This window comes from Nestor notabilis, unplaced genomic scaffold (genome assembly GCF_000696875.1).
Source record: "Nestor notabilis isolate BGI_N333 unplaced genomic scaffold, ASM69687v1 scaffold9325, whole genome shotgun sequence".
Taxonomy (NCBI): Eukaryota; Metazoa; Chordata; class Aves; order Psittaciformes; family Psittacidae; genus Nestor; species Nestor notabilis.
Genome location: NW_009930653.1, coordinates 62535 through 87353, shown reverse-complemented (window position 1 = coordinate 87353; position 24819 = coordinate 62535). Strand labels below are relative to the sequence as shown.

The window sequence follows — 24819 nt, the reverse complement described above, 5'->3', positions numbered from 1 at the left end:
GCCCCTGTTACCTTCACCCCCCGTACCACGGACCTCAGGAAGGGGGGAAGCACGTTATTTCTGAGCAAAATGGCGCTTGTGCCTTACTCCTGGCGGGGTTTCCCCAGGCCCGGGCCGGTCCCGAATAAAGCCGTCGCAAAGTGTGTGCTTCGGTCTCGTTTCCGGGGGTAGCTGGGGCTGGGCAGCCGGCAGCAAACCCCGCCCTGTCCCCGAGGTTGTGCTGTTGGTGCGGGGGGAGGCACGGCCTCTTCACAGCTGTCAGTCAGGTGGTGAATTTCAGCCTCTGGTGACCTTTGGCACTGGTAACAGGAAGGCTGGTGTTTGACGGCACCTTTAGAGGAATGGACAACTGCTTTTCTTCCCGGCACTAGTGAGAATCCTCTTTCTGAAGAAAAGTCGTGAAACACTATACCTAAAATTGGGTGCTGCTTCTGTTTGCACTCATGTCTTTTGTCTGATATAAACAAACATCTGATTTTAATACAAGTTCCATGTCTGCTTTATATTAACAGCTTTTATCATTTATAGTGTAAGCAAAAAAAGACATCATTATTCCTGGCATGTAATAAAATGTGGGAGTTTAACCATCCTTTTGGAAGAAACTTGGGAAGAGTGTGCAGCAAACATGAAAATGCAAGAGGCCCTTAGATGGAAGGGGATTTGCCCTATCATTGGATACAGTCCTTTTAGCAAAGCACAGTTGATGGTGCTTCTCAGTACCATTGCAGAAACTATGAGGTGGTGTTCTTGTATGATCCATTGGTGTTTTTAATATATAGATTAATGCATTAAAACAAATCATTAATATTAAGTCATAGTGAAGAGCAGCTGGTAGAAATTGTGCCTCTGAGGACTGAGTTGAGTCACAAATTGGTCTTTCAAATCCTATTTCCTTATGCCTTTTCTATTGTCACCGTTGCACACAGTGGTCAGGCTTGACTTACAAGTTTCTTTCTTAGTTGGGAAAACTAAAGGAAGAGTTGTTTTGAATTTAATAGGACTGGAAAGAGAATAATAGATTAAAGTACAAGTAGTATGTTTAACACTGCCAGCCATCTCTCAGTAGCTTTACATAGCACTGTCAGCTTCTGAATTGGTCTGATGTATAAATTCCAAATGCTGCTACTTAAAAGCTGAGCACAAAATTTTGGGATTTGCACATATTTTGCCATCCTTTGGTAAAAAAACCCTCAAGAGTTCTCACTATTCCTACCAATTCCTTCTGACTCTTTACAAATAAAATGCTGCATTTTGGTTTTGATTAACACAGCCCCTGCAGGTTCAAAAACCGCTTTGGACATAAAGTTGCAAATAGGAAACTTTGTTCCCTTAGAAGAACCATGAATTGCAAGTCTTTCCATTCTTAAAAAGTATTCTAATTGCAGAGTAAGTAGTAGTCAGTTGATACTTAAATACATGACAATTTTTTGAGTTGAAACTTTATTCACAAGGATAAAAACATCAGCGTAGTGTTTATGGGGAGTTGATACTCTGACATCTTGTACAGTTTGATTCTGTGAGTGTTTTTCAAAATGAAGAAATACATGCAAATAAATATTAAATACAAGGTAACATCCATGAAATTATAAAATTATAGCAGCAATACTGGGAGTAAAGTTTTAATTTGCTATAAACTCTAGTTATGTCCATATGAATTTATAGACTCTTCTATTTAATGCTTCATGAAACAAGTTACCACAATAAGTGAGCATGAAGCTGAAAGGCACAGGAAATAAAAATTCACACACTTCATCTGCTCCAGTGCTTTGTATTGGTTTGCTTATTTCATGATACTCAAATCACATTATAAATTCTGAAATGGAGACAGCTTGAAAGAGGTTTTACTGAAGTAGGTAGATAAAGCATGATGGAGAAATTGGTGTTTAGGCCTTGCTGAAAGTATTTCTCAAAATACATTATTTCTCAGAATTAATTCTGCTTTGGTGGCAATTACTCTGAGTCGTTCGCTCCCTTGGAGGGGATTTAAAAAGGTTTGAAGATGTGAGAGCTTAATCAGAGAGGTGGGGGGAAAAATCCACTACAACCCTCTGCTGAGCTAAGATCTCACTTTGTCATTTTATTTTTCTCTTGTATTCTAACAAGGCAGAAGTTTGACATCTGATGCTGGAGCTGCTGTTGTGGGCCCAAAGCCCTCTATTAAGTGACTAGGAGGGACAAGAAGAGCCTAGTAACACAAAAGCACGTCAGACTGTTGAAACAATCTTGTGACAGCAACTAAGTACAGATTTGCTACCACGCGTATAAATATTCTGTATTCCTATGTCAGTCCTATTTCATTTGTTATGTGTACTTCTTCCAGCATAGTAGTGAGTTAAAACACTTCCATAATTTCCTGTTGTCATAGCAACACTATCATCTTGCTAACGGTTGCACAAGTAGCAGAAACTCTTTTTTCCAGGTTTGCACACAACTAAGCAGGGCCCTGGAAAACTAGCACCCACTCTTGAATATTCATGAGTGAAGTTTTTCTCTCCAGTGTGCATTATCATATTATCATACAACTGTAAATTTCATCTGTCATCATGCTTCCTTTTCACCTACCAGTGATTAACTTTATCAGTCTTTTTCTATTCAAAGCACTCAAGGGTAGATGTTAAATAGAAACATCAAGCATAGTCTTTACATAGAGGAAGCTAATTAAGTTGTAGAACAGCAGTTAACATGCACATGTGGTACTCAGGTAATGGTTGTATAGATGGTCACACAGCATAGAAGCTGGTTACTCAATTTACAGAAGAACCTGAGGTGCTTCATTGCAAGGTCAGCTCTGCAGCCAAATTTGGGAAGGCCTGGAAGTGGCTAAGGTCGAAGCCAGCATGCTAAAAGTACATAAGCCAGCCTGAGAACTGTGGTGGATTTCTACAGACATGTCTGATTTCCCACCCCGGAGCTCAATTACAAGCATTATAGAAGAAGGTAACACATCCTTTCTAATTCCGTTCTAACCTGATAATTGCAAAACTAATCCACCCTGTTGGCAATCTGGATTCTAATACAATGATTAAATAATCCCATGCAAAGCAATCTAGCTTCAGGCAGGAAAGATACTGAATTACACCCCAGAATATCCAGTCCACTTTTTTGGCAATGAGGGCTGTGAACACAAGTACAAAGAGAGATTTGGAAATATTTAGGGTTTTGGTTGTTTTGTTTTCTTTTTTAACTCTGCTGAAAAGTTGTAACTGCTGTGCCATGGAAGTTACTTACTACAAGAAATGTATGGATGGGGATGTTCTCAGAGCTAGTCTTTGGCACCTTTCCTCTTTGTTGTAAAGGGAGCCTGAATAACAGCTGAGTAAAGATCTTTAAAACTTGCTATTAAGTGATGCAATAGATTACATCCTACTTGTAAAGGTACCACTGGTTTTCCCCAGCAACTCTTATAAACATCATGGAGGGGTAGGTGCATTCACTGCCAGAGCCCTCGCGGTTTTAAACAAACAGACGAAAGCCCGTTGAGTTTAGGATAGTGTTTTGGGGGGTGTTTTCTGAATCCCGCTGATGGCAGGCAGACAGGAGAGGAGGAAGAGGAGCAGGAGGGCAGCTCAGCCTAGCCCGGGCAGGCAGCCGACGGGAGCTGTCCGTCGTGCTGAACCCGCACCCGTCCAACCAGCCCCAGCGCAGCCGCCGGCGGGTATCTCCGGTCTAGAGAAAAAGAACGAGACTGGAGGAGAAAAGCGAGCCTACACTGTGAACTACCGCATCTTTTCCAAGTAGGTGAATACTGCTAAGAGCAGCTGTGGCCACAAACTGACTTCTGTGTGTTTGCACACACAAGAAACAGAACGTAGCTTAGAAAGAAATGTTCTCTTGAAGGACAAGTCACTCTCCTGTCCCTGCTAACACCTGTGTGCCAGTTCCTTTACTGAGAGCCCATGTAAAAACAGAAAGGCTGTGCATTCAAGGGCTATTTCCACCCATGTCAACAGAGAGAATGCACATCTATTAATAGCAGAAGAGGCCCCTACCACGTACTTGTTTTGGTTTGTTTATTTTCAAGTGAAACTTAAAAAGATAAATAAGAAATGCATGCCATGCTACCTGTTGTACTGATAGACCTTCACAATGCTGTTCTTCAGCTACCCAGAAAAAAGGTAAGCATCATCTTCAACTTCAGCTTTGGGAAACTTTTACTACAAAACTGATTCCTCCCTAAAACTCAAGTTGCATCCCACTGAGTTTTGGTTTTTTGGTTCTTTTTTGGGTTTGTTTCTTTTTTTCTCTCCAAAAACTGGTGCTACACCTTACTCTATTCCCATAAAAGTCTAAATGTATTTTTTTGGCAATAATCATACTCTGTATCCTTGTAATTTAATCAGTCAATCACTCAGTTCACCCACTCAACAGTAATAAGCTGTTGACCCCATGGTTCCAGACTGGATCAATGCTATGCTTAAGTTTTGGACACCTGGAGGCCTTATGTGCAAACAGGAAGATCTCTTTTAACTTACTTTAGACATGATCAATTTTTCCTGTGATACGTTGATTACATTAGCAGATTGCTTTCCCTAAAAACCTGTCCAACAGCCTGTAGGCAATGAGTAGCATATGCTTAAGTTTCTTGCTGGAGATGGCATACTTAAGCCACTTGCTTGGGTATTTAAGGGGTTTCAGGTATGTTACACAATTCATTGTTCTCAGTCTGATTCACCTGCAGAAATCTTAGCTGAATGTGGCATGACAAGTGGCAGCATAGACAGTACTGCCTACCGTGCCTCCACTACTGATGCTGTTGGCTGGACACTTCAGAGGTTTCATACTGCAGTCTCTCTGGACATACAGATGTTCCAATCTCCAGCGCTCCCAGCTTTTCCGAAACTCCATCTGAACCTAACAGAAACAAGGAAACAAAAGGAATAAATATAGGACTTCAGATCTTTAAATGACTCCAAAAAGAACAAAAGAGCAAGATAAAAATAAAGATACCATACTACTGAAAAAAGCTGGCAATGCTTCAAACCTGCAATATTATTGCTTCAAATTATCCAATTATCTCATTAGTCCATTATAAGGTATTCCATATTTAAAATAATGACAGCATTCACTTTTACTTGTAGAAATAAAGCTCTTTTATGCACCAGGAAATCTTACCTTCATTATTTTGTTCTAAATTGTATTCAGCTGCAATACTGAATGTACTCTATGCCCTACTGGTACTAACAATTAAGTTGATTTTGCTTATCAGCCAGGAATGACTGAAAAGACTAGCTTCCTGCTCAGTACTGTCAGCACAGGTATTCTTAAGGATTCTGTTTTAACTTTTGGTTTGGTTTAAACAGTATTACGTATTGGATTATTTTTGTTCTTTGAATATATACAGAGGTTTTTATTCCATAAAAAATTAAAGATTTATTCAGAATTGAAAAAACAACAATTAAGCACATTAAATACTGTACTTTTCCCCTCCTTTTTAAATAGCAATTACAATATCTTGCTTCAGATACCAGCTTTTTTAAAAGCTACAGAATATGCTCATCCAGTCACAGGTTCTGGGTTAAACTGTGTAACCTCTGTAATCATTTGGAAGTTTATCCAGGGTCTTGTAACTGCTAAACAAGAACAGAATTTAGATCTTTCTGTTCCATGGGCAAAGTTCTTGCTATTTGACTGAAGTAAGAACTTCCATTAGCTTTTAACGTATTAAGGTAGAGGACATAAAATGGAACCTTTTTTACTCCAGGAAAAGGCAGGAGTACAACTACAGTAATCAATTTATTATGGTGTGTACTTCAGTCTGGAAGTACATTCACTATTAAGAGGGCCACTCGAGTGAGCCTTCTCTGGAGAGTTCTTTTTTGTTTCCTTTTAGGGTCTGTTACTGGCCACTAAGAGACTAAATGGGTTGACGGCTGTTTCAGCTTCTGAAACCTTCATACTCAGAGGGGAGACTTCCTAGGGAACCAGCTGCTGTATGTCTGTCTTCTCTGCTTGTTCATTGTGAAACAGTGAACCCAGGAGGCCACCCTAAAAAAGGAGCAGAGCCTTATGCACACAGTTTGTCTTCCCTTGTTGGTTACCTCTAGCAGCATCAGCTCTGGACTACAGCCCTTGTCCAGAATAATGTCCTGGTGGGAACCAGTTGCACATCTGCATTTCTGACAATGAAATCTGTTCCTCCAGTACCACAACCAAATGGGACAAAAGAAAAGATGCTGAGATAGAAGCTTGTGTTTTACCATAATAACTCAGGGTTGTTGTGTCAAAAGCTGCACAAAGACACCAGAAAGAGAGTGTGTCTGGGACAGCTTGGCACAGAAGAATGAGGGAGAACAGCATGACAGAAAAGGAAATAGCAAAATGCAGGGACCATACTACCTGCAGGAGAAGAATTGACTGTACTACCACACCAGTATTTGATACCTTTTGAGGGCAAGGAAAATAGTTGGTTTAGTAGTCAGCAGTGGGAAAAATCAGTGTAGACATATACAGGCAGATCCTGAAAGAAAGCATGAACATACTTGCTGACTAAGTCAATAAGCAATAGAAATAGGTATCTTAGAATCAGCCAAAGGGAGGAAGTGAGTCTTCAATCTGTCTGGACATGACAGGCTGTATCCTAGAGCTATGATACAAATAGCCTGCAAGACTGAGATGAAGTGAATGGGAAAACCTGAATAAAAGACTATAGGAATGGATCCATCTTAGGAATTGCTCTGAATGACAGAATATTAGTTTTCTCTCTAGAGGTTAGGAAAAGGGTAAAGAGCAGCTCTGCAGTCCATGTTGAATTGGGTTTTGTCTTAGACTGTGAATGTATGACCAAGGGAATAAATTAAGAATTATTTTCTGAAGAGGCAGTTCTTGAGCACAGAAGTAGATCTACAGATCTTTCAGCAAAATAATTAGCCTAGTGACTTCCATGTGTGGGTAAGAGTCCCCAGAAATAAGCTCTGCAGGGAAAAGGGAATCATGAACAAAGCTCCCATGAGAAAGGGAAAGAAGGAAAATTTTTTTATAGAGCATTTTGAAAAAGAAAGGGAAGAAGTACTTGGAAAAGATGGTCAAGGACCTTACAGATGGAAAAGACCTCACAGAGAACAGCTAATTGAGCTTAATGCAGCTAATGGGCAAGGGTGTTGAGTGTGGCAATGAATCTGTAATCCAATTACAAAAAACTGAAACTTTGGCAAAAAACCTCAACAAATCATAGTGAAAGGAAAGTAGGTCTGAAATGGGATAGAATGGAGTTGGTGGGAGAGTTCAGTGGATGGTCTGTATAGAGAATGAAAAGAAATTAAAAGAAAAAGAGAAGATTGGGCAGTAATTAAAAAAAAAATTCAGGAGTCCTGGAGTCAGGGCAGATTCTTTAAGGTAGAAGAGAGTCAAGTGTATTTCCATTTTAACAGGAAGACTACAGAGAATGAAACCTGAATCAGCTTAAGCTAATTCAGATGGAAAGAGGCAGCATCTCTGTGGTTTAGAATATTTCTTAACAGAAAGCAACACTAACTGCAGAAAAACTGGTCATACTAAGCCAGCTTATTTTGCAGATAACGTTGGTGATAACCCTGATGAGATCCTGCTATTGGCTTCAGAGCAGCATCAGAAATAATCCAGAATCTTTCCAGTGAAATATGACCTAAATATGAACATACTTTAATGTTTTTCCATAAATAGAGGCTAGAAAAGGATATTAATATCAATTCTAACTTTATTTCTACTCTTAATCTGACATCAGAACTTGCAAAAACTTTCATTCTGTATGGTTAAGGAAGAAAAAAAAAAGAAGTCAATGAGTCACAGACAAAAATAAAAATACAGACCACATTGCAAACAAGGATAGTCTTCGGGCACATACAGTCTGTCAGAAAAAAAAAAACAGTTTCTCATTTAGCTTAGGAAAATTTCTCATATAATTTAGGAAAGAAATAGAAGAGACTTGACCTAATCAAACTCTTTACATGGATTTATTTTTTGATGCTGGGGACTGGGCTTGACAAAATTCTGCTCCTTTCTTTTAGCAAGGGTTGGAATAAGCTAAATAATTAATCCTAGATTGTCTGTCAGCCTTCTGTGAAGCTGAGCACACTGTGGTTAGGTTTTATGAATTATATTACAAAGACGAGAACTATAGCAACAAGAGATTTGGAGGACCTCTTAGAAATGTAGGTAGGCTACTTCACAGTAAGTTCCCTCAAATGAAACAAGCCTGTGTTTCAGGGTTTGTAATAAAGTTTGGGCTATCATGTAATTTTGCACATGGAAGAAATGACTGATTGGGCATTACTCATGAGAAGCCTGGCTGCAGTTGCACAGGGAATGTATGAGCAAAGGCCAGAGTGAATCAAAAGAAATACATGATGCACCAGCAGACGGTGCTGCATTTCAGGATTAAAGTACACCTGTAAAGCTGTACAAGAGATTTGAAACAAATATTCTCCTATTCATGCTTGAGCAGACCCTGTTGCTACACACCTCTGACTTTCGTAAGCAGTACAATTAAAACGTCAACTTCAACAAAATCTTACCCACAAACTACAAAAGTGAACAGTCTCCTGCAGGGCTTAATTTAGAATGCCTGCTGCTTTTCTGTTGACTTCAGCCTGGCCATAATGACATGAGTAGAACGTTATTCCATTGATTCTAATTCCTTGATGAGGCTTATCTCTCAATAGGTGATCTTGAATTACCGTGTCATGTTTAGTAGTGTTAGTAGATTTAGCATGAGTGTAAAACACATTGATGTGCAGTAAACTTATTAATGTACTTAGTGTTTGCTTGTCTTGCAAACCTGACTGCTGAATGAATAATCACTTGCAAGATAACATGAGAGATTCCTGCAGTAGTAAATCAGAAAAACAGTCTTTCCCCCAACAGGGCTGGGATTCAGCAGAAGCCATAGAAGATGGTACTTGCAATCAATAACTCAAAGCCCTGGCTGCATTTCTTCTGGACCTGTGGGTGAGCTCACCACTCCATGAAGTTCAGTTTGAATGAGAGAGCAATGATGTCTTTAGGTGGCCACACAGAAACCAAACAAAACCAAACTGTACAGGTGTTAGCCAAGAGGACTCCCCAAACTCATCAGCCTCATCTGAGCTGAGTTCTCAGAATAAAACAGGCTCTACTCCTGCATTCCCCAAAACAAGCAAATAAGGACTATGAGACAGATCAAGAAAAGCAGCTATAATTCTTAATAAAATAAAAACTTCAGCAGTGAAAACTGTACAATTGTGAGCAAGATAATTTGCAAGATTTCATGTCTACAAAATAGTGGTCCTAAATTATACTGCCTGAATTCTTTCCAGCAACATTTGTCTGATGAGTTATCCTTTGTTGCTGAACAGAGGCGGGTCTGTAAATAAAGAGAAAGTCCTGAACGAGGCCAATTTAGCAGTTCAAGATCATTTTTAATTTCCTTTCCCTATAGTGGATGCTGATAAGGCAAACTGGCACAGCTAGTGCGTCTCTTACCTCGTTATTGATGAAACAGTAGAGAATTGCAACCATCAGCCCCTGAAATCAACAAAAAACAGAAAATCAGTGAGCAGAGCAATTCCCTCACCTTGCCAAACAAACTTGCAGAGGGCTAGAAGCTCCGCAATGGCATGTCCCATACAAGACTGAAGGATGGAGACAGCCTCTGGTCTTTGCCAGTTCTGATGGCAGAGGAGAGATTTGACCTCAGAGTGCACAGTCTCGGGAGAATGTTTCTTCAGCCTATTATTTTTTTATAAAGATACCTTTTCCCTTCTTTTTCCTTACCTGGTTTCAAGTTATAAACACTTTGTAAGTGAACAATTCACGGTGATCTCAAATAAAGTTTTGTGCTTCATAAAAGGGAATGAGTGGGCGGGCAGGGAAACTAGAATAATGATTCCTTTAGACAAGGAGACTCTTGAAATGGCCTTAGCTAAGGCAACAGCTAAAAAAAACAATAAAAAAAAAAAATCACAGTAAACCTACATCCTCCTCATGCATTTACAGCTGTAGACAGTTACCTCTTACAGCATAGATTTTCCAAGGAGTATCAAAAACACCAGAGAAAGCACAAAATTTGCTTTCAGCAATGCCATTATACAATTACAGGAAATCACAGAAAATTTTGTTATTGCCTTCAAATGTCCCATAGGAAGTAGATATTAATACATGGATAGGAATACCAGTTTATTGTGGTCAATTTAAGAACATTGAAAATAAGAGTACATGACACTAACATCTAAGTTGGCTATTAAAAATTAGTCCTCATACTTTCCCTTCCACTGTCATAATCCTGTAATATCCAGCACTAAATTGAGAAATATAAAGAACAGGGAACATGCAATGAATGAGAGAGAAAGCAGGTCCCCAAACAGCAGTTAAAAAATATTTCATGCATATGGGCACGATGCTGCTACCTGGAAAGAAGCAAAGGAGAGTTCAGTGAAAAGCTTCACGAAGCGCAGCATCCCTCTGGCATGCTCATCAGTAATAAAGGCAAAGATGACTTCATGGGTCCCCAGCAGTGGGATCAGAGTCAATGTAGACTTGGCCAGCCTAAAATCACAAAGAAGGATAAGAAATAATGCTGTTGAGTAGATCACTGTTGAGCCCAGTGATCACTGGGAGTCACAGTTTCTGCATTCTACTTCTGACACACTGTCAACGTTGGTAAATCACTGCACCACTTTGCGTTGCATGGTCCTCCTCCAGAGGCTGCAGGAAAAAAAAATAAATCCCCCCAAATAACCTTAGTAGGTTTCCACATGTTTTAACTGCCCCTGCAACTCACTGCAGACCACTTCCTGCTAAAAGCAAAGCTCTCTGTTCAGCTATTGGCTGTATTTCACCTGGAAAATCTTCCAAACACAGGAGAAGGCCATGTGCTTTCTTGTACCCAGGATGTCTTCTTGTGTATCCTTTCCCAATCTGTAAGTGAGAAACATGACTGAAACCTATCTTGTTGATGGCCTGAAAAGAAGTAATCTACTAATAATTGGAATATTTAAAAAAAATCTTAGCGAAGGGAGTAGAACTCGCTATTCCTTCCCATCTCTGTGGTGTGTTAAATCTTTAGAACATCTTAGCTAATCGTAACTGCAGAAAACTTTGTAAAAGCAAAAAGTTAAAAAAGTAAAAGTTAAACTGTGTTAAAGTGAGTGATAACTCCATGATTTAAACGACAAGTTAAAAGACACAGCTAGCAAAGGACAAACCAACCTGAAATAAAACATTTTTCACCTGTGAGAGAGCAATGCTCAGGGACACAACCACAGGAAAGCATTCAAAAATGGTCCTTAACTGTCTTTTGATAGACATACATGCTAGCCACCCAACAGGATAATGAAAGCATCCCTGGGTCTTCTATAAAGTTGCTTTCTCCCCAGTCGGTGCCCATCCTGTACTGCTGTGTGGGGTTAACTACATACCAAGTGTAAGGCTCCTGGCCTGCCAATGTCTTTGATACACAAGGACTAAAGGATGGTGAATCAAAGCAACTATTGAAATTCAGCAGTTTACACACACAAGTAAGTAGAAATGCAGATCTCTAGCGGAGCTGGGCAACCACTGCATTTGGGGTAGAGAGCTTGCTTAAATGAGCAGCTTACCAGCACCTCTTGTCATAGAGGCTCTGCTCCACCACCACCTGCCTGAGAGAGAGGTAGAAGCAGGAGACTGATGCTGAATTGGCTCTGGAGACACCGCCCAGGTAGAAAAAGTGAGTTGTGCAGGTGCACAACAATCCCCTGGCTTATTTAATGAATGCTAGATGGGATACTTGGAGAGCTCTGCCTTAAACAGGAAGCCATGCAAAGTCTATGAAAAGGCTTCCTGAATAATTAAGACCTCCCTAAAGAAAATATTTTCCCTGAGCAAGTAAGAAGGTTCTTCACAACTCTTGTCCTTCTATAGAGAAAAATTATTTGCTGCCATACGGAACAGTGAGCTCTCTCTCTTCATCAGATGAATGGGCAACAGGAGGGAGATGAAGGAAAGACAAGCCTGAGAGCAAAACTTGTTACTCCTTTCTATACATGAATGTATCTTAGCTTATCTTAGTGTCTTACCGGGGCACCTAGACTTGTCCTTGTTTAAAATAACACATTCCAGCATAGCAGTTCTGTCTTCTCTCCACCAAAAATCTTTTCCAGTGTCTCTGAGCGTAAAAGAAGGGGGGAAAGGGAATTCTGATACAGTAATCTCTGACTACTGGTCTTGTTATCATCAGAAGCATACCAATGACCTTCTCCAAAGCTTCTGGCTATGACCACTACCCTCTGGACAGACCACCAAGACTACAGTCTTCATCAGTGAAGAAGGCTCTGTGCTGGATAAATCCGTTCTGATAAAGATTTTTGAACATGCAACATGAAGAAATCAATGAACACACACCTCTGAGAAATGGCTCACCTGTGTTAGACCTTCCTGCTGCTTGCAGAAGTCAAGAGGGCACAGGAGAAAGCCCTCCCTGTAAATTTACAGTCAGACTTTTAAGTGGCTTCAAGCCATCAGAACTGGAAAATCCCCCGCTTCCACCACTGCAAATTTTACCCTGGCAAATAAATATCACATAGTAAAAAAATTCCCGAAGAATAGGCATGAAAGCAGAGCCCTTCACTCTGCTTTAAGCTCTAACATGCATTAGGATTTCCAAAATTTCACATCAGGTAAAGAAGGTAGGTAACATACAAAGGCAACTCTATTCTCTGATTAGAATGCACCAAAATACACACAGTGTCTAGCTTAGAAGACTGCAGTATTGAAATACCCAACTTTAAGTCAACTACCAGTAAAGTCCAGCTACCACAGCATGTAGCTCCAAAGTTGTTAATTCAATAGCTAACTAGTTATTTCTACATTATTTTTCAGCCTTCAATACAAAAGTATTCTCCAAGATGCAGAAATGAAGGATGTGACCATGAATCTCAGCAAGGTGGTTAAAAAAACCCAGGAAGAATACAGACTGACAGGGTGAAGCCTACAAAATTAAAATTGATCATTTCTCTGATAACCCTCACATCTCTTTTGAAACATCCTATGCATTCAAAATTGAAAGTTTGTCCCAATAACAATTGTCAAGAAGAACACAGAGTAATACTCAAAATTACCCATCTTGCTCTTCATTGAAGAGAAAGTTTCAATTTCTATAAACAGTAATAATAATATAACACTCATATTAGTTTTCTTCAAATTAGAATAAGACAGAATAGATTGTTTCAGTTGGAAAGGACCCATAACAATCACCTAGTCCAACTGCCTGAGCAATTCAGGCAGTTGACAAAAAGTTAAAGCATGTTATTAAGGGTCCCTTAATCCTCATGCCTCTTTAACACTGACAGGCTTGGGGCATTGACCCAATCTTGAGGAAGAGTGTTCCAGTGTTTGACTACCTTCTTGGTAAAAAAATGCTTCCTAATGTCCAGTTCTAAACCTCCCCTGACACAGCCTTGAACCATTCCCACACATCCTATTATTGGATACCTGTGAGAAGAGATCAACACCTCCCTCTCCACTTGCCCTCCTCAGGAAGCTGTAGAGAACAATGAAGTCTCCCCTCTCAGCCCCATTTTTTCCAAACTAGACAATCCCAAAGTCCTCAGCTGCTCCCCATGGGACACTCCTACCAGCCCTTTCACCAGCTTTGTTGCCCTCCTCTGGGCACATCCAAGGACTTTCTCATCCAGTATTTGCACACACTGCAAGTATTTAAAAAATATCTGCTTAATTAACATTCACCCCATATTATGGAAGACTGTAAAGTGACACACTCTGTGATCAAGTCTTCTGCTTATAACACCTGTCCTGGCTCCACCAGGAGGCTTTTCTGGGGACTGACTGTGGGAGCAGCCATACAAATGTGTGACACCACACCTGTGCATTACTCAAGAGCTGTGACCTTTAACCACCTCTGTCAATCCATTCCTTTCATGTACCTCTTTGCCTACCATTTGTCTTCCATTTTGATGGGCACAAAAAAGTCAGACCAATATTCGACATACCTGCATTTTATATCAGTTTTGCACATCAAATTAGCCTGTAGTTTGGAGATGATGATGCATATCACTCTGATAAAGATCAGGAAATTTACCTGGAGAAATGAAAGAAAGGTTTGTATCATCATCAAGAAATACATGTTCAAAAAAGCTGGTTCATGGATGCATGTGTAGGTCCCTGTTCATCCTACTATTCTGCAGCTGCAGAATTTGCCGCGGAACTCAATGCCTTGCTAAGGAATTGCGCTCTAAAGATATCCTCTGCAAATGCACATCACCTTTGAAAACACAGGCAGTGCACTAAACAAAGCAGGGGATCTTATCTACATCTTTGGGGAGGAAGACATGGTAAAGGTGTGGGCTGCCCCATTTGCCTTGTCTGGAGGTCTGAGACAGGCACAGTATATGGCTGCAGAATATGGCATTTCTCCAAATGCCACTATTTGTTGCTCTTCTGTAGACCAGGAATATTTATTATCTTCTTCCTCCCTCCACTACCTGCCATAGATTCCTGCGCATGCAGGAGTTAACTGGATTGCTGCAGCATGCTGTTTTGCTGTCATGTGCTGCCACTACAACATGACAGTGTGTGGCCAAATTAAACAAACAAAATGCTAGTTGGGAATTCCAGTGACAGAAACCAGTTTGATTTCATAAAATCACATTTCTGGAAAAAAAAAAAAAAAAAAAAGATGTCAATACCCTCAGAAGTTATTAGCCTTTGCACATGTACAACATCCATGTGCACATCTGCTCTTTGTGCTATATCATGTCATTTTCTCATGGAAATCTGCCAGCTTGCTTCACTTGCCCCATACTCACCCCAATGGCAATGAGAATGGGCAGTCTGATGATCAACCAGTAATTCATGTTATAATTTCTGGTCCAGCAACTATGAAGGGTCAAAAGAAAAGAGAAGACAGGAAGAAAAAGTTTCAGTACATTACTAAAATCTCCCACTTTTCATTCTGTCACAGCAATGCAGATGGAGAACAATACTGAGGACTAGATACCAGGAAAGCACATCATGCTGATATTGAAAGAGATGCAGTTACTTCTTAGAAACAGTGAATGCTTTGTACTACTGAAGCTATCATAATCCAGCTGGATACTACTTACCAGCCTTTTTTGTCCACTAATGACTATGAATTAATCGTGAAGATTTACCCCATTAAAATCAAGGTCAGATTTGTCATGTGGCTGGAAAGGAACCTGAAAGGGGGGGGAACCTATTTGAGCCAGACCTTTTCTGCACGGTTCCTATTCTTCTCTTTCAGCATTATCTTCTATTACTTTTCAGTATCCACAGCCAGGACATCTTATTTATATGTTTGTTAGTATGTTATCCCATTACCTACTATCACTTTTCTCATATCAATATTTAGATCAGTCATCTATTTTATTTGTCTTTATTTTCAAAAATTACCTACTAATTTCAACCAGGAGAAAGCAATTAAGGCAGCATACTCCAGTTCCTTCAGTGTATATCTACAGGTTTCAGGCACAAATGGAGTTTCAAATGCTATAAGCAAGTAAAATCAAAGATGGGAACAATAGTTGCCAACTTCTGTTGGCCAGCTGAGCCCTCTGCCACATAACTAATGTGCTGTGTGCTTCATTCTCCCTGTAAGTTTCATTTTAGCTTTTTAGAATCCTGCGTTTTTGAGCAATATTGGAGAATAATCACAAGAAAAATAATGCCTGAAAGCCACAGTTTGGGAACACTGGTTCAAAATGAACTTTACACTGGGGGGTTTATACATCTAGTTCTTTAAGGTCCCTCCTTGGCCACAGCCTGCCCCCCTGACTGTATGATGGGTCAAAATGTTGGGGCAGTGTTCACATGCCACTCCACTTGCTGCTGCACCGACAGCATTTTGTTAGCCTCCTGCCATATTGGCCAGTATTACTCAAAAAGCAAGAGTCATCAGTAAAGCCAGCAGGTTTCTGAACTATGCAGTCTGTGAAACATAAGACTATGCAACAGCACTACAGAAAACATAGGTTCCTTCACAAAACAAGTTTCTCTCCATCTCCAAATCTCATCTTCCAAAACATAAATATGCTCAGTTTTCCTTAACAAGCCTATGAAACTTCAGCTTGGGTGATGTTTGTGGAGAGTAAACCTTCCCCAGCCTTATAACGGGACAGTCAACTTAAAAGAAACCAGCAAACCATGCAGCACACATGGTAAAGGATCCATGTGCTCACATACCAGGGAGGAAAGTGAAGCAGCTTGGCCATGGCAATTCCATATTCCCTGGCAGGCAGTGCAAGACTGAGAAGGGCTCAGGATTTCATTTTTCCTTTCAATTTCAGTTTAATGCACGTAACAAACATTACTGCGACCAGTAGCTCCAAAACCTACAGTTCAATTGTATTTTAAATACTGGAGAAAAAAGGCATACATACAGTGAGCAGTCGGTGTACCTGAGCTGGAATCTGCGTAACAGAACAACTTCTTAATTGGTACATGTGACTGGGAGCCAGCTTCATGGAGCCTTTAAATTAATTTTATTTGAACCCTTCAAGACAAGCGGGATAATAGGCATGGCTGGAAGTGAAGTTCTAATTTTCTGACCAGCTGCAGTGGAAGCAGAGGCAATTTTAACATTTCCTGATAATGACAGAGACTGAGAAATGATTCTTTACATTAACTCTGCTACATTTCTGTGTGTATTAATTTACTTCCTGTGGCACAGAGCAGTTTTAGCTACTCTTATATTTATATAAATAAATGCAATAAAAATGCCATTACAGCCCAATTAAAGTGTCATGGCTATTAAAGCATCAAGAAAATAAAACTGACAGATCTGTACATGATTTCTTGTCCATTTGTGCTTTCGGGGATTGCCACACTGATAAATACATCAACATCTATTGTGTTTGGGATCTAGCCCTGCAGTTTGCTCAGCACCACTCAAAAGATGCTTGGCAACTAATAGTCTTAGATCTGTGAATGGAGAATTGGTCCAGTGAAATACATGCTACTGGGCAGTTTCTTCCTTTGCTTACCAATCTGGTATTCTTTTTCTAAAAATTAAACCACTGAATTTTTACCTTGAAAAGGTACAGCTGAATATAGCTTCATTTTAAGAAAAGATTATAGGCTTTCTTGCTCCCATAATTAATTGCAGATAGAAATAAAAGTGTTTAAGTATCAGCTCTTTAGGCACAGACCAATAACTAAGAAGCACAGCTTGCCTTTCATTTATTTGTAGTCAAGACAAAGTCTTTTTCAACAGCTTACTTTTTAAAACACCAGCTGCTTTCTAAAGGAGTTTACACTTGCACATACACGTAAGGGAAGAAGGATCCAGCCTCGTAGTAAGTCTTGCAGGCTCCAGTCCTTCATTCAAATGGCTCCATTCACAGGGCTGCCTCAAATTCCCAGCCCTGACCACATTTACTTCCAGTTATTCCTTATAGCCAGGGAAGTAGTTAAGTCACAAACGAAATTTACAGCCTGCTGCACATCCCTGGTGACAGTGCTATGGCAAACAGCATGAAAGATATCCCCAGCTGCTCCAGCAAATGCCTGCCCAAGGCACAGAAATCTTGCCTTTCAGAGAGGCTGCTGCACATGGTTATTTATTGCTGTATTTTACAAATATTTATACAAGATTTAGAAAATTAAATAAGGTGTAAAATTACCCCTTTTAAGGTACGCTGAAGGCAGTGAGTGACAGTTTTCCTTAATAGAAAACATAAATCAGATCTGAGCACTGCACAATGGAGGAGGCTCAGCATGAGTGCTTTGAATACATTTTCTACATCAGTGGGAAGATATGACCATGGAACATTGCCTGTTCAGAGGCTGCATGTTCTCTACACCTATTGTAATAGTTTCAACAAAACCTGCAATACGTGAATAGGGCCACAATCTTGCTACAGAGTATTATCAAGTCAACCTTGAAAAGGAAAATCAGAAAATCCTAGCATTGCTTAAGAGAGGAAAAGGTGGCTTTGATTTAGCTGGTACAGTATTATGAAAGATACTGAAAAGAAGCCAGTTCTTAATGCTCACGAACAACAGAAAAGGGTCTGGAGCTGGCTCTGAATTTTCACATTACAGCATCTCTCCCACAATGATTGTGTCGAGAGGGGGAAGGAAAAAAAACCCACCCGATATCCTACCCAAAAAAAAGAAAATAAAAATGACCCACAAAAGTGCTGGCTGGGTTGTTTGGACACTGAGTAAGAGGAAGACCCAATTAATAGAACATTTAAAATAAAAAGGAAATAGCATAAAGTTATTTATTTCGTTACAAAGAAAGCCACCCAAATATTTCCAGGCAGTCATTGTCACTGAGAAGAGGAAGCCACTTGCCTCCTTTTTGGGTTTTTGTTGGTTTGTTTAGGTTTTTTGTTTGGGGTTTGGTTTTTTTTCTTTTGTTGGTTACTTGGTTTTTGTTGTTTGTTTTTTAAACTGCAGCAAACTACGATGCTATTTGGTACATAAAGCATTTATAAAAGCAAACTTTCAGATTAGCCAGTACGGATGAAAAGTATTCTGTGTTTTGCAGCAGTCATGCGTGTGGTATAGTTGACTTTAGCAAGATTAATGTAAGCAGACAGAGAATGTGCCTTTATTTTAAGAAGATCTAAATAATGGAAGCTTAAACAAGAACAAGCAATCATATCTCTGCTGCTAGGCATAAGCTAACCACTATAAATCGCAGGCAGAATCCCATGGGAGGTTTTTACCTTCCTCTGAAACATAACTGTAAAGGCTACTGCCAAAGGCACAGTATCAGGAGTGGTCTTGGTTGGGTACAATGACTTCTACTGTTGAAACTGTAACTACAGAAAAACAAAACATACCTTTCCTTGACCTGCAAAAGGATAGATTCATTCAGACATGCAGAAAATTCTGATCAGAAACAAACATATGCTCCTTTCTGAAATGTTATGCAAGACCTTCTGACAAAACAGAAGCAATTATGTGAGGTTTCAGCACATTGCCAAAGCAAACCACACCGAACAAAAAGCAAACAATGACCTGCTGGTGCACACATACAGCACAAATGAGACAGCTAGAAAAATCAGAACTAAACCAACCCCTCATCTTCATAAAGGTACTTGACAGTTCCCCAGAGGATAACAAACAGCATTGGCACACCTGGGAAGAGAGGAGACAAGGTTGACACTGCCATTAAGAGACAGAGAAAAGCACAGAGGAGGACAATCCCCCTCTACCCCCCATAATAATGAGCAACATGATTAACAGGTGGCAGGGTTGCAGCTCCTACCCATTGATGGCCGTCAATGGTGGGAGGAGGAATTTAACCTGCAAGTAACTAACGTAACTCATTTTGCCTGTGCCCCCAACTAGCTCCTAATGGGCACGAAAAATGACCAAGAGACAATCACCCCGCTATTCAGCATATACCAGCTTTTCTGTTTCAAAGAGTGGCCAAGTGAAAAGAATTTCTGGAAGTGCTGCTAGCCACTATATTCATGCTAGAGAGGAGCGTGGTGTGCTCCCGAACCTGAAGCTTTGCATCCACATTTCTGCTTGTGGGTCAGCACTAAGCTCAGGCTGTCTCTTGGTATCGGGGCTGGAACACACCCCAGCCCCACGTACCCCTGATGGCAAAGGGGAGTGTGGGCACACAACACATAGCAAGTGTATTCAGTCCTCCCCTGCAGAGAAGTCCCAAGTTTGGGCTGCAGTACTGGCATGGACTTGAGCGGCTGCAGCAAAGACAGCAGATGCATCTGGTCTTGAGAAGAGACTTGGTCCTAATGCTTTCCTGACAGTGCATGTGCTACAGGTCAGTTTATCTGGGGTGTAAAGGGAAGAGAGAAAAGCCAAATAAGCTGGCAGTCATTACTTGCTTTACAATGTTAAAGGCTCTCAAAATAATTTCTTTCATTTATGAAATACCTAGGTCTTGAAAAATAATTCTAAAGCGCATCTACCAATCAATACTCAATATAGGGAATGCCAAAAAAGCCCACAGGTAAGGAGAGCAGGTTGAGACTGAACCAACATGATGAGGAATTTCTGCCTAAGGGTGGATCAAGATGGTATAATTCCTTCATGTACCTCCTTGGATAGTGCCTGATGCTATACATACATTGGATAGCAAGGGCAAAATTTAGTGTGCTTTGGTTTTGCTTTCTTAAGAACCAGTATAACAAGGCACAATAAGAACATCAGTGTGTAGCAGTAAGCACTGCACAGGGCAAATACACACTTCCTGACAGCAGAAGCCACAGGGAAACTGGTGATCTCCTGCCGTCTGAAAATCTACAAGCAGTATCTGTAGCAGAAAAATCTTCTCTCTTGTACAGTATTCTTTCTCTATCAGACCAACTAAATACTACAGACATGGAAGATCAAGTATTCTCCTTAATCAGTTAGAAAAAAGAAAAAAAAAATAAAAGAGAATAAAGAGCAGCAAGAGAAAAATACCAATTATTAGAATAATAGTAAAGATAACGAATTGAGTAGAGACTATTGGGTCAAATGGTTGAATGTGTTACAGAGATGTACCTGATACTGACAATACACAGTATTTTGGGAACAAAGTTACTGAGAACTCCATGCTTCTTTGATAGTGGCATAAGAGAGTAAGAACAAGCTCATTGCAAATCACTTCCTAACACAAATGAGCCTTTTATTCATAGAAACTAATTATAGTTTGAATTATTCCTTTCTTGACTTTGCTAAGAATTAAGACATATTAATACAAAACTTAAAGGCTAAAACAGGAACACTGAGAGCAAAAAGGCTGTATGTCAGTGGAGGGAACCTGTATATCAAGTGATAATGGTAATAATTTGTGGGTATCTCCATCTTCTGGATATATCAGATAAATCTCCATATTTAATCAAACTTGACATTTGAATTGAGAATCTATTATTAACATTATCTTTCACAAGAGCCTAGCTAGAGAGAGGCTGGTGTTATTGAACTGTATCAGCCTCCTGCTATACAAATGTTAAACAAATTAATAAGCAACATGTACAAGGTGACTTTTCAACACCTTCTATCTGCTCCCACCTTGGATGCAGGCCCTTGGTGTTGCAACACCGCCAGTCACATTTTCGATGCTAGCCATACACATTTTAATCTGAGACACCAAGACTTAACAGTGCAATACATACTTGTAAGCTTTGAACATCAGTGCAAATTCTACATAGATACCATCTGAGAACTACCAAATTCACAAAGCCTTGTCCTAAGAAATGAGTGTCTCTGAAAACTGCCTGGGACACTCTCTCATCAGATGAGAATGCATCGAATTTTCCAAAGCCTTAGTCAAGATCTGAAGGCTGCCCCAAGAACATCCCCTGTTCCACCTCAAGTCTGTAGAAGTTATTCGCAATAGCAACAGAAAAATTCTGCAGCACCTCCGCAATAGTTGTAGTTTGCAAGGATCACTGATGCTCTCCACAGATTAGTTTACGATCTCAATACCCAATTAACCTGCATTAACTGGCACAAATACAAATATTATTCTGGTTACTTCGCTCAGTCAAGAGAAATTTGGCTGGCTTGAGCAGGCAGAGAAAGCAAACTGCATACAACTCCTTGAATAAATTCTACAGATGACTATCGTTCATTAACAGAAACCTAGACCCCCAACATGCAGCATTTCAGCTTCAGTCCTACACTCCTTTCTCTTGCTGCTGCTATTCAAAGAGTATCAGACATTTGAGAAAAAACTGTACCCATTTACAGGATGCATTTATTTAAGATAGTCTGAACTCTTTCTAGTGTTGCTTTTTGTCATACAGAAAGCTCTGAGATTGATCTTTCTGACCACAAAAAGGTTTCTGAATTCTGGAAAAAGTAACATTTACTTTCATCATCGCTGAAGATACCAGAAACTGCCACAGCCTGTTCATAATAGCCTCTGCCATGTTAATTCTTGCAGGCTAACAATTGACCAAAAAACTTTGAATGCTACCTGGTGATTATGAAATCTATCAAGTGTCCTAGGAAATAAGCATGCCGACAGCTCAGCTAATAAAGTTCAACTTCAAATGACAGGGCATCTGAATTATAGGCTGCTATAATAATACATATTACAGATGATGAGAAAGTAATGGAACTGCCAAATCAACATCTTAACTGTATAAATAAACAGCACGAGCTACTTATTTTCACTCTAGCTTATATATTCTACATTTGTCCAGGTGTCTGAATAGTAAGAAAAAAAAGAAAGTTTTAAAACCAGACACTATCCAGAACGATAATAGGATGGGGTGGGCAAGAGAAGAAAGCCGTGAGAAATTCTGCAAGGGAACCACTGCTTGGTTGTCATTTTCACAATGCTCCTCTGTCCCTAATGAGCAGAGTTGAGAGAAATTCGTGGAGCTGCTAAACGCAAGTTACCATGTCCTGAGAACAGTATGTAGAAACCAGTCTTTTCATTGGACAGGTCTGAGATATTTTGGTAACAGAACAGAAAAGAAGCTTGTTCCGGAGTCCACTAAGTAGCCGTTACCATGAAAGACGTCACCAGGTGGTGCTATTCCATGCCAGCTTTCCCGTATCTCAAGGGGCAAGCAAGTTTCCATTCTTACAGACACGGTGTTTATAGCTTTGCATGATCCCACATTTTACGTAAAGGCAGTTTCAGGGAAGAAAGATGTATGAGGAGCAAGAGAGGTTCCACTCATCCTCACATACCGATTAATAAATTTATCTCTGCAAGACCAGAGCACTGCTATGCTGCTGAGACACTTAAATAAGGACCTATTTTGAATACAGCATTGCAGATTGATGAGTTTGTGTATAAGCTCATATTTGAGACGTAACCTGACTGGTTTCCACGTGCTGAGAAGTTCAACTGTCAAGAAAATCAGTCACAAAAACCAGAAGGACATTACTGCTGTCAGCAGAACTCCAATCCTTCTATCTCTCAGAAACTCTCCAGGATTGTCCAACTTGATTAACTGCTTGATGTACAAATGCAAGAAGTATGTGATGAGAAACTGAAAGAAGTGATAAAAAATATGACTAGATGTAGAAAGAGTAAAAGCATTGTAAACGTGAGAAGATGAGATGTTTTTCTTTCTAAGAAAGGAAAAGCATGAAAGAGTTTAATCCAAAAGACAGAGTGAAGAGAACCAAGAGAAACTCCTGACATGCATTTCCTACCAAGATCAGTCTGGACAGAAACTGTATTTTCACATCTTCACCCGAAACAGTTTTCATTTGAAAACAGAAAAGTGGTCTGTGCAATGAATGCATCCTGTTGCTACACTAAGCTCATATTGGGCTTCAGAAGGAATGTTTTCTGACTTCCTAGCCAGGCTTCCTGCCTTTAACGGCTTCATTCCCTCATTCTTCCTTAGAGAAAATTTGAATTGCAAGGTTTGGAAGGAAGGGGATTATTTATTTTTAATGGCAGTTTCCCTGCTGCAAGTGCAGCTGGGTGTAAAATTGCCACAGAAGCTCAGAGAACATTTAGCTTTTTATTACCAATTTCTTCTTACTCTTTCATGCTTGAAAATTGTCTCCTGTCGTTCTTCCTGCGCGGATGTTGCAAGTTGCACATAGTCACTGTGGTATATTGCTATTGTTTCCCCACTCCTTCCTCCTCCCCATTTCTGAATGTGAACCAGGTCCTTTTCCCCACTAAAAGCTGCTGGTTGAGCAGCATTATAGTACAAACTGCTCTTCTCTAGAAACCACTGACACGGCTAGTTGAATTCAATGTCAAGCTCAGTGACTCTTCACTTGGGCTCAGACACAATGAGCTGGTGTCCTGGACACCCTGACTAAGAACAGTCTGTACACTCTGAGAAACAAACAAAACAAAATGTAATCATCTTGGTCTCCATAGTTATGTTGTTTTCTTCCCCTCCCTTCTTCTGCAAATGTTTTGTTCTCCTTAGAAGGTGAGATCCATGGGCAAGGATTTCTCTTATGCCACAGGAAGGAAGACCAGGTGCTAGCAATATATAGCAACAGATTCTTTTTCTGCAAGTGAAAACGACTATCTGAATCAGCATCCTGTTTAGCTGCTACCGTGCTGATATCCAGACTGAGGGGAACAACTTACATACCTGTTCTGCCATTAGCCTATTAGGAATTTGGGGGTTTGATGATCTAAGTGTCTCTGCTTTTTTTCCCCCCTATCAGCTTTAAAAATGGTATAAAGCATTGTTTTTTCAGTAAGATATGTGGAACTCAGGTTTGAAACAAGTGTATGCTTTTACAAAGAAAAAGAAGACATAAGCAAGGCACTTTCCACATTATATGGAATATTCCACATAAAATGAAATATTTAACAATGCCATCTCAAAGCTTAGTATGGCATGAAAGCTCAGCAAGAAAGTGGCCATTACAGGAATACAGTTACAAGTAATCAGGAGGGTTTAGAAAATCCTATCAATATACATATCATCAATATAAATGACTCCCATTTTGTAAAACTACATTACTTCCCTTAGGTCTATCAAGATTTAATAACTTTTCTAGCTTTTGCAAAGTACAATAACACAAGATAAACAGATTTTTTTCCCCTTATAAAACACTTCAACAGCAAAGAATAATTACTCATTTGAATTGGTACTAAACTGATCACTAATAACATTAAGAACTGTCCTGACATTATCATACAGCAAAAATATACTTGGAAAATATTAAGTTTTCCATATAATCTTCACTGCCTATTAACTGTTCCTAGGGAAACACAGATTGAGTATGGTATCTTGGAACAACTGGTGTACTGGGGGCTGATGGGGTCCATCTGTCAGAGAAGAGGAAAGCATCTTTGGTCTTAGGCTTGCCAAGTTGGTGAAAAGGCTTTAAACTGAAGTTATTAGAGGAAGGAAACCTCAATCCATCCCACTCCTACCAGTCTGATGCCAGTGCCAGCAAGAGATGCCCAGAGCCTAGACAGGTCACAGGTCAGCAGGA

General features: G+C 40.0%; 1 protein-coding gene across 1 annotated transcript in view; it reads right to left on the bottom strand.

Moving 5' to 3' along the window:
* Positions 1–4661: 4661 nt before the first annotated feature.
* The window catches only part of GLP1R (glucagon-like peptide 1 receptor), a 54012-nt gene continuing 33854 nt past the window's right edge, over positions 4662–24819 (bottom strand). Inside the window, exons 7-12 of the mRNA XM_010015507.1 lie at positions 18996–19056; positions 14757–14826; positions 13941–14029; positions 10359–10497; positions 9436–9477; positions 4662–4851 (exon numbers count right to left, since the gene is read on the bottom strand). Of these exons, the coding sequence (XP_010013809.1) occupies positions 4684–4851; positions 9436–9477; positions 10359–10497; positions 13941–14029; positions 14757–14826; positions 18996–19056 (569 nt within the window). The 3' untranslated portion in view covers positions 4662–4683. The remainder of the gene's footprint in view (positions 4852–9435; positions 9478–10358; positions 10498–13940; positions 14030–14756; positions 14827–18995; positions 19057–24819) is intronic.